Below are 10,608 nucleotides of genomic sequence, written 5' to 3' on the forward strand. Positions count from 1 at the left end.
TTTCATTAGATAAGCAATAACCTGTATAATCCAGTCTTTCGAAAATGTTAACAAGAACTAAATCAACAGTACTGACGTTGATACCCCGCATTGCATGTAAATCCTCAGCCTCTCATTGCCTATGTTCCTCCTCTCCATCTACTTACGCTATTAACCTTCTTGTTTCATCAGAAGGCAAAACCACTGGTTAATAGATCGCTCAAGTGAATGCTATCGCCGATATTCTCCGAAGTGGATATATGGTCACTGAGCCTCTCTCGTTCTTCTGCACTCCTAGGGAATCTTTTTTTTTTCCAGTGACCCAACCCATGAAAACTTTATCATCGGGGTATTTTGAACTTCAATGTTGTGGCTACCTTTTGCTAATTACTGTTGAATCCTAAAACAGGTAATCTAGTTTAAGAACGTAACCAAACAATGAATGAGAGTTTACAGGTCAAAAATTTTGTTTATTGAAGTGTTTGAGGGTTTGCCGAAAAGGAGATACAAAAGAAAAGAAAAGACTAAGACCATCCGCATTGGAGTTTCAAGACAAAAGTTCACACGTTTTTCGAGAAGAAAAAATATTAAAATAATCGGATTTTAATGAACCCTGCTCATGCAGATTCGCTGGAGTGAACCCGGGTCGTTACTGTTCAGCGAGCCCCACGCCACGTGGCAACCCGCTATTGTTCAATATTTTTTTTTTTTTTTTAAAAAAAATCAAACGAAAAATGAAAAAAAAAATAATAAAAAATTCACATGATGAACCCCAACCGGGGGTTCATTAATGCGGCTGCTCTAAGAACTCGTCGTCAATAAATATTTCTCTTTCGTTCCATCTTCCTCCATCATTACGTTTCTGAATCAGCACAGTGATTGGCGGGGTTCAGTGCCGTAATAGGGTTTGGTGTTCTGCTTCGCCTGACTCTCAGGTCGTTCTGACGAGCAGGTGAGATGATGGTCTTTTTTTTCAGCTGGCCTTTTCTGGGCGTTCTTTCTTTTCATGTCTTCGTCCGTCGTTGGATCGAGTCGACTTTTGAGCCTGGACGGGAATCCGGACCCATATCCAACAATTACTCTAAAGAGTATTAACTAAGTTTCAAAAAAAAAAAAAGAGTATTACTATTAACAATAATCATCATTCTAATAAAAGACCATAAATAAATACACAGTGTTTTAATTACTTATTTATTTATTGTGAGTAAAATACTATCCTCCCTAACCAATTTATTTCAGTTAGATGGATCATGGATGTCTTAAAAAATATTTGGAAAAATATTTTTTTTTAATATTTATTTATTTATTTATTTTAAATCATTGAATTTATTGAATTACAATTAGTCTTAATTTAAATAATATTAAAATGATATATTTATAATAATAATATTTTTTTTCAATATACGTGAAAACATTAAAAACTATATTCGCAGAAATCTTCATATTGACAGTTATAATTTTGTAATTTCTAAAATTAGTATAAGATATAAAAAAATGGCTGATCGCGTTAATTTAGTTGACCTTGCTCTATTTTTCTATTTTTCACAAGTTTAATAAAATAAACCATTTTTACTTTATCTGTTGTGTATATATATATATATATATATTATGAGCATTAGAAATACTTTTTTAACAAGGAGACAAATCATTGTTTATGTTATCTCTTATCAGATTTGAGCCATGAAATCTCATATTTTATTCATTTTTTCTTGTGTTATTTTGTTACTCGTTTTGAGCTATCCAGAAGGTATATATCAATATTCGTTTTATGACTAAAAATTTGAGGAATATATAAATATCAACCTAATTTTCAGTTTGCTGCATTATCAAAAGAAAAACTAAACTTCGTTATTTATTATATAAAAAAAAATCCTTTCTTTGCTGATATAAACTGTAGAAGCAAAAGCTAACAGATGTCACCGTACGGCCTATTTTCCTGGAAGATGCGAAGATGTTGGAAGAACAAGTTGCCTCATGGATTTCAAGACACTGACCCCGCTTTTTGATCAATGTGGTAGATGTGAGAACCATAAGATCAATGGTAAAGATGAACGTTGATGCTATTGCAGTTACGCTGCTAAATCCTGCTTTTAATTTCATGCAGGTGTCAACTATGGCATCCGATTTAAAAGGGCATATTTTAATTTTATTTTCTTATTAATATTTACAAAAATAAAATTTATGATTTTTTTTGTTAAAAAATTTATTTCGAAAGATAAAACGATGGAGAATATTTAAAACATCGTTGAGAAATTTAAAAGTTTCCATGTAAATAAGAGATGAGCTTGCACATTTTAATTGGTTGATTTTCCATGTTCATATGGACATTCTCAGAACCCTAGCCCATTATCTTTTATATATTAGGATTAGAGTTTTAGAGTTTTAGAGTATTAGCTAGTTGAACTAAAATTCTAGAAAGCTATGTGTGAAGTGTGAAGTGTGATTCAGTCAGTATCGACTGTCCATAACTCCATGTTATGTTTTTAGCTTCTAAACATTATAATTTACTATCTATTTTTTTTTCTCTCACAATTCTTTCAGTTTCGAGTGTCCATATCACTCGGACAGTACCAAGTATCAACCTAGATCAAACACAAACGGTTCAGAATTTAAAATGAATATGCAAAGACTTATTATATAAAAACGTTAGCTTGTTGCTGAAAAAGTTATTGTTTTGACAGATGTGTTACACACTGATGCGAGGTCTGATTGGTTCGACTAAAAAGAAAGTGTCAGGCGGCTAAAATGATTTCGATCGTCATCTAAGTTCAGTTTCCACTCAGTTTTTTTTCTTTCTTAAGCTCTGTAGGGCCACTACAAAATCAATTGTATATAGGGCTTGTATATATTACGTTTTTTTTTTTTGAAACACTGGCTTGTATATATTACGTATGCTTTCAAAACTATTGTAACTCAACGATCATTGAAATTAAAAAAAAAAAAGAAGAAAGAAACGTGGTGAATAAATCCCACAGAAATGAAATTAGTTTGTTTTAGATAGAAAAAAAAATGAAAAACGAATTAAAGCTGGATAGAGACGGAGACGCCATGATTTATAAGTAGAAATGACACGTTGGAGCTTGATTTATAGTAAAAACGTATGTTCTCTTTTCTTTTTTTTTTGTTCTCTCCCGTTTTTTTTTAAATCTTTTTCATCCTTTTCAAAAATTAACGGTACCAAGATTTGTAGTAGACCGTGTACCTTAAACCATGATTAAACCGGGATTCTTAGAGTGAGATTCTTAGAGCATGATTAATGGAAGTGCTTAGAGGGAGTGCTTAGCCAAAAATTAATATAATAGTGGGTGGGATCCACACAAAAACTAAGCACCTGTGTTTATTCTGCTTAATTAAGCACCGGTGCTAGCATTGTTCACTGATACGTGGCGGTCCGCGATTGGTTCGTTTTTAATTTTTTTTTTTAAAACAGAAAAAAAAAAAAAAAAATTAAGCACCCCATTTGGGGTGCTAGGGTTAATGGTGCTCTTAGTGGAAGTTAAGAAACAATTTCTTAACTTCCGTTAAGAACCTCATCCTAAGAACCCCGGGTTAATTATGGTCTAATCTTAATTTTTAACTAAAAAAACTAATAACCGATTCTTAAATTTCTTATTTAAGAACCAGTTTTTAGTTTTTTTAATTAAAAATTAAAAAACAGTTTTTTAACTTCGATAACTTCGAACCACGTCCTAAAAACTCCGGTTTAATAATGCTCTCACCTGGTGATTGCTTCAGTAATAATAGTCTGTGTGTGTATTTGATATTTATTTTCTGAAAAGGCTATAATCAATTTAGACATACATGCTATGATGTGCATTGTCATCACAAATTCATGTTTTGTCTTTTACATGCAAACATATGTGTATGATGAAAATAATCTATCCACTATTTGACATTTTGGAATTGGCGATCCGGAAAAAAAAGAAGAATATATAAGCTTAAACATAAATCATTACAACATTATAGCCATAGTTAGATTCAACAATATATAAAAGAGACGGCCTTAGATAAACTGAAAATGAGAATACTATAACTTTGGTTCATCGATACATCCGAGGGTAGTAGTAATACGACGACTATCTCGTGAATCAGTTTTGCATTGGACACGTATGTACGCATGCTTCCAATATAGAACACAGCTTCATCCTTTTCTCGTGAACGTTAACTTTCTTTAATGTTTTTTTTTTTTTTTTGCATTTTCTTAGTAAAACCAAACAAAGGATTCGTCGTCTGCTATATATTTAAATTTGTTTCTTCATTTTTGTAGTTGTCTTTCTTTCTAAAGTTTCGGTGTCAATGGTGCTACTAACTTTGGCCTACTTTTAGTTGTCAGGTAGGTATCATATCAACGTCAATTATCCACGCGGCACTCTTATAACCTAGTTTATTTACCACACTGACCAGCTTCATGCATCCCTCTCTTTCTTCGCATCAAACCTACTCGAACTACCTCTTCCGATCTATCATTATTATGTGTTTGTATCCTTGTCTCTTCTTTCTCTGCCATTACAAAGAGAACATACAAATCTGAAACTTACCTTAGATTCACGATGTTTTGTTTGGTTAGTTAATGTTTTAATTATTGTGTTAAAATTGATGTTAGGTGACAACAAGGTTATTTAAATAACTTCAAGTTGGAATCAGAAACAAGTTCATCCTTTCTTCATTTACACAGGTACTCTCCTCTCTGGTTTTGTTTAAATTTATTTATGTTTTCCGTCTTTCTTTAACAATTTTTAATTAGTTACCCATCCTAGGTAGTCAAGACCTTTTGTTTGTATTGGTTATTTAAAAATTTAATATCATTTTATTTCTTCAAAACCTCTGTTTTTAATTACAAACTGAATCATACATATTTTAATACTTTGGCTTGCTTTAGGGAGTTTTATATAATATGCATATATTATCTGGATGCATGATCATCATTTTCATATCTTAACAAAATTATTATTCTCACTTCTAATATTCTTTCATTTCTTACATTCCTTATGAATGTTAATATTATACTACACGTTGAGGAGAATAATCTGAACATAAGCTTTAATTTCTTTTAATGATGTTAAGGATGAAGGAGACATCTAATATTCTTATCATACCAATTTATACAATACTTAATTTTGTGAGATTCGTACGGAAGAAAATTTGCAATTTAATAGGAGAGTCATTGTGCTGTCCCCAAAGACAAGTTCAAAATGTTCAATTACTGGTAGTGCAAATGTGAAGGTTCTTCCCTCAGACCTGACTTCAAAGTGTTGAAACACATTCTTAAAATTAGTTATAAACAATTAGAAGTGTTTGATGCATAGCCATCCTTACCTTATCCAACACGTTAGGGCTTTTAATTAATTAATTTATAATAATTCTTTCGTTTATATCACTTTCTTTTGCCTCATCACTCGTTAGAGTTGGTGTTTCTTAGTGTTTAGTGCCTCCTCTTCACCATTGTTATTATGGCTTTCTAACCAAAAAGAAATAAAACAATGTGATATAGGTAGATTGAGATAAAAATGGTGATGCGAACTGTGGATCTACGGTCAGACACCGTGACTAGACCTACTGATGCCATGCGCGAAGCAATGGGAAGCGCAGAAGTAGACGATGACGTCCTCGGCTACGACCCAACGGCTCGACATCTTGAAGAGGAGATAGCCAAGATGATGGGGAAAGAAGCGGCTCTCTTCGTGCCATCTGGTACAATGGGGAACCTCATATGCGTTATGGTTCACTGCGACGTGAGAGGCAGCGAGGTGATTCTTGGAGACAACTGTCACATCCATGTCTACGAGAACGGAGGTATATCAACGATAGGAGGCGTGCATCCCAAGACAATCAAGAATGAAGAAGACGGGACAATGGACTTGGGGGCTGTAGAAGCAGCTATTAGAGATCCTAAAGGAAGCACGTTTTATCCATCAACAAGGTTGATTTGCTTGGAGAACACACACGCCAAGTAAGTTTTTGATCATGTTAATCACACTTGCTCAAGAGCAGCATGCACGTTTATTTATTAGTCTCTTATGAGGATTTGATGCAGCTCTGGTGGGAGATGTTTGAGTGCGGAATACACAGATAAAGTTGGAGAGATTGCCAAGAGACATGAATTAAAGCTTCATATCGATGGAGCTCGCCTGTTTAATGCTTCCATTGTAATATCAATCATTTCTTTTTTTTTTGAAAAAAATATATCATTTTTTTTAAAACCACAAAAAAATCAATTTTTTTTGTTAATAGACAAGACCGGTTTAAGATTTTGGAAGTCATAAGCAGTTTGATAACATTTTAATAAAAATGTTTTTTTAATAAATTTGGAGACCTAAATGGTTTAAAAAAAATTGGGGGCATAAAGTCAATACTTCACTTGCATATGCTAACCGGCCATGTTAACGGTATACATTATCATAAGTTTGAACTTGGTGACACATAAGGACATTAATACAAATCACTAGACTAAATTTCTTTTTTTTTTAGGCACTTGGAGTTCCAGTCCATAGACTAGTACAGGCTGCTGACTCTGTTTCGGTATATTTTTCTATCTTTATCTTCTTTAACCTTTGAATTGTTTAGCTAAAAGATAAAGGAGACTCATTCACACATGTACACTCTTGCTTCAGGTGTGTCTCTCTAAAGGTCTTGGAGCTCCAATAGGATCTGTAGTCGTTGGTTCACAGAGTTTCATAGAAAAGGCGAAAACGTTAAGGAAAACATTAGGTGGAGGAATGAGACAAATAGGCGTCCTGTGCGCAGCCGCTTTGGTCGCACTTCAAGAGAATCTCCCAAAGTTACAATTTGACCACAAGAAGACAAAATTGTTAGCTGGTACGTACTCCTAATCACTCTACTAGTAATTAACCGCCAAAAAATAGAAAAATCAGTTACTTAAGTTTTTGCAGAAGGGTTGAATCAAATGAAAGGGATTAGAGTGAACGTTGCAGCCGTGGAGACCAACATGGTGCGTATTGTCACAACTCTTGTACTTGTTTATCAAGACTGCTATGTTGTTTAAGATTAGCTGTCTGAAATTCAGATTTTCATGGATATGGAGGATGGATCAAAACTTACCGCTGAGAAGCTGCGCAAGAGTTTAACTGAGTATGGCATTCTTGTCATCCCGGAAAACTCGTCCCGGTATGTCTCACATGAACATAGCTTAATTGTTGCGTTTACATGCAGAGTAAAGAGTTATTAAAAATTTAGAAATATAATACGTTTACACGGAATGCGGTTTGCAGGATCAGAATGGTTATACACCACCAGATAACTACAAGTGATGTGCACTACACATTGTCTTGCTTTCAAGTAAGAATATAATCATATTTGTCTGAACTACACACACTTTCTAAGAAACTGATGTTTATATGAATTGATGTTTTGTTTTGGCAGCAAGCAGTGCAAATGATTCAGGAACCAAGCCGAAACTAAACTGGTGAATGTTGTTTGTCCAAGTTCCTTTTTAGTGAAAACTTCAAGGATTGATCGATCGATCGATCTCTCAATGAAATTTGAATTGAATTTGTCAATCTCATTTCTTCCATTTTATCACTGTTTTTATATATCTTGAGTAACCAAAACTAATGGTCTCAGGAAATCTTAAAAAAAAAACTTCTTTCTTTCTTTATCCTTTCCTTTTGTTGTTTCGAGAGACAGCTAGAAGAAAGAGAGTTACCCTACCCCCCATTAGTTGTTTATGGAAAAATGGAAAATTTTGGTATCAACTATGAAGTAACCAAACAGCTGGAAGCCTGGAATAATAGAGTAACTGATAGAATTTTTGAGGGAAAAAACAAATGTGTTACCTCGTTTGAAGATAACTTGAGAAATAGAATAATTTTCAAGTGGTGTGGAGCCGAATCAGAAAGAGGATAAATGGTAGTAAATGTTTCTTATTTCATAAATAGTGGGAAGTAAAGTAGTAAACAAAAATTATAGAGAGATAGAGGGTGCACTCTGTAAATTAAGGGATACATGGTAGTAAATGTTGAATGTTTCATAAATAATGGGAATAAAACAAAAATTGTAAAGAGATAGAGGGTGTACTCTGTAAATTAAGGATAAACCCTACTTATCATATCAAACCCCCAGAAACACAAAAAAAAAAACACGCACAGCCATTGTTCCCAAAATCGAAGAAGAAGAAGAAGAAGACCAAACGGTGAGTGAGTTTCTTACACTCTTCCCCATTTCTCCAGATTCGTTATCTTAAAACAAGTTTCTCCACTGCTACCTGCTCAAACCTATCTCTAGTTTAATGATTTTATACCAATTTCTTGTTTTTTTTTTTTTTGGATTCCACAAGTTTGGTTATGAGATTCTAACAGAAAGTGTTCTCTGCTTTTTGTCAAAAAAAAGGTTCTAAATTTTCGAGAGATGACGTCATCAAACCTCCTACTCGAGGCCCACTTCTTGCACATTCCAAACCCGTCTCGTTTCCGTTCCGTGCAGAAAGAAACCGTTCTACGATACACTACCTTGCACAGTAGCAGTCTCTGCATTGACCCTACTGTAGATGATGATCACTATAGAGCCGCCACCAACAAAGTGAAACCACCTAGGATGGTTTTCTCATCAGATGGACCAATCACAGAGAACAAGCAAGACGCAAACAACGACATCCTCCACAGCCTCTGCACCTACGGGAAGCTAACAGACGCCTGCAAACTCGTCGAGGTCATGGCTCGTCACAACCAACTCCCTCACTTCCCTTCCTGCACCAACCTAGTCCGCGGCCTAGCAAGAATCGACCAAACGGACAAAGCAATGTGCATTTTAAAAATCATGGTGATGTCCGGTGGAGTTCCGGACACCATCACCTACAACATGGTCATCGGTAACCTCTGCAAGAAAGGAGATCTGAGATCCGCTTTGGCCCTCTTAGAAGACATGAGCCTGAGCGGGACATCTCCGGACGTGATCACTTACAATACACTGATCCGGTTCATGTGTGATAACGGGAACGCGGAGGACGCGGTTGAGTTTTGGAAACGTCAGTTACGGAGCGGTTGTCCTCCTTACATGATCACCTTCACTGTGCTGGTGGAGCTTGTGTGTAGGTACTGCGGGAGCGGTAGAGCTATGGAGGTGTTGGAGGACATGGCGGTTGAAGGTTGTTATCCTGATATTGTAACGTATAACTCTCTTGTGAACTTTAACTGCAGGAGAGGGACGTTGGAGGATGTTGCATTGGTGATTAAACACATTTTGTCTCACGGAGCTGAACTCAACACCGTGACTTACAACACGCTCTTGCATTCGCTCTGTTCGCACGGGTACTGGGACGAAGTTGATGAGATCTTGAGCATAATGTACGAGACTTCGTACTCTCCTACGGTTATCACTTACAACATCTTGATCAACGGTTTGTGCAAGGCGGGGATGTTGAGCCGCGCGATCGATTTCTTCTACCAGATGCTGGAGCAGGGATGTTCGCCTGACATCGTCACTTACAACACGGTTCTTGGAGCAATGTCTAAAGAGGGAATGGTCAACGAGGCGATGGTGTTGCTTGGTTTGCTGAGGAAGACTAGGTGTTGTTCTCCTGGGCTGATCAGTTACAACTCCGTGATCGATGGGTTGGCTAGGAAGGGTATGATGGAGAAAGCGTTGGCGCTGTACAATCAGATGGTGGAGGCTGGAGTGTGTCCTGATGATATAACGCGCCGGTCTTTGATTTACGGGTTCTGCAGGGCGAACTTGGTTGAGGAAGCGAGTCAGGTTTTGAAGGAGACGAGTAATAGAGGGAATGGGATTAGAGGGAGTACTTATAGGTTGGTGGTTCAGGGGCTGTGCAAGAAGGGAGAGATGGAGATGGCGGTGCAGGTTGTTGAGATCATGCTGACGAGTGGGTGTAAGCCGGATGAGAGGATATATACAGCGATTGTTAAAGGTGTGGAGGAGATGGGAATGGGGAGTGAGGCTGGTGAGTTGCGGAAGAAGCTTAGGCAGTGGAAACTCTTGAGAGAAGTGTAGGGAAAATGTGTTCAAGGTTCTTTTGTTGGTTGTACAGGAAACAAGTTTTGTTAAGTCTGAACTGGTTTGAATTAGAGATTAGCTTATGTCTTGTCTCCACTAGTTTAGTATGTTCCAGTGTCTTGTTATGTTTCTGGTCACTCTTTTGCGTTTATTTCTCTTAACTGTATTATCTTCAGCCTCAGATTTCAAGTTTTATGTCAGTTATATGGTTATGTAAGTTGTATATTCGAAATCTCGAACAGTGATTTGCAAACTCAAAATGGGATAAGCACAACCTTGCAATGATGGTTACTCTTAGGCTTGTGCGCATTTATCCAGAATGGAACCCAAAAATGAGATTTGGTTTGGATTTGGATTATCCAAACCGATATCGAATAGGTATTAACTATAATATAGTTTGTAAACTTATAAATATTAATTATATTTAATTTGAAAAAATCAAATAATTTTAAAATATTATTTATAAATTGAAATACCGAAAATAAATTACCAAAAAAAATTTTAATCGAAATATTTAAAATTATCCGAACTATTAAAAAAAAATTCAAAACTTGAAAAATCTGATATTTAATCCGAAAACCCCAAATATTTTAAATCTTTAACCCGAATAAACTAAAAATTCAGAATCTAACCGGACCGATTGAGATCCAAAATTACCTCAGG

General features: G+C 35.7%; 2 protein-coding genes across 4 annotated transcripts; both read left to right on the forward strand.

Annotated features, from left to right (window-relative positions):
- The first annotated feature begins 4,204 nt into the window (after positions 1-4,204).
- Positions 4,205-7,596, forward strand: LOC106377026 (low-specificity L-threonine aldolase 1). Of its 2 annotated transcripts, none has more exons than XM_013817172.3 (10): positions 4,205-4,312; positions 4,583-4,654; positions 5,471-5,929; positions 6,014-6,125; positions 6,448-6,498; positions 6,591-6,795; positions 6,870-6,928; positions 7,004-7,104; positions 7,209-7,275; positions 7,360-7,596. In XM_013817172.3, the coding sequence occupies exons 3-10, from the start codon at positions 5,487-5,489 to the stop codon at positions 7,396-7,398; spliced, it is 1,077 nt and encodes a 358-aa protein (XP_013672626.2). In that variant the 5' UTR covers positions 4,205-4,312; positions 4,583-4,654; positions 5,471-5,486; the 3' UTR covers positions 7,399-7,596. The 2 variants fall into 2 exon arrangements, with proteins under 2 accessions (XP_013672626.2, XP_013672627.2); XM_013817173.2 differs by lacking the exon at positions 4,205-4,312 and adding an exon at positions 4,405-4,454.
- Positions 7,597-8,036: 440 nt separating this feature from the next.
- On the forward strand, positions 8,037-10,177 carry LOC106377027 (pentatricopeptide repeat-containing protein At1g08610-like). Of its 2 annotated transcripts, none has more exons than XM_013817175.3 (2): positions 8,037-8,128; positions 8,326-10,177. In XM_013817175.3, the coding sequence occupies exon 2, from the start codon at positions 8,344-8,346 to the stop codon at positions 9,940-9,942; it is 1,599 nt and encodes a 532-aa protein (XP_013672629.2). In that variant the 5' UTR covers positions 8,037-8,128; positions 8,326-8,343; the 3' UTR covers positions 9,943-10,177. The 2 variants fall into 2 exon arrangements, with proteins under 2 accessions (XP_013672629.2, XP_022563840.2); XM_022708119.2 differs by having other exon boundaries at positions 8,070-8,132.
- The last annotated feature ends 431 nt before the right edge of the window (positions 10,178-10,608 follow it).

This window comes from Brassica napus, chromosome C8, assembly GCF_020379485.1.
Source record: "Brassica napus cultivar Da-Ae chromosome C8, Da-Ae, whole genome shotgun sequence".
NCBI classification, from domain to species: domain Eukaryota; kingdom Viridiplantae; phylum Streptophyta; class Magnoliopsida; order Brassicales; family Brassicaceae; genus Brassica; species Brassica napus.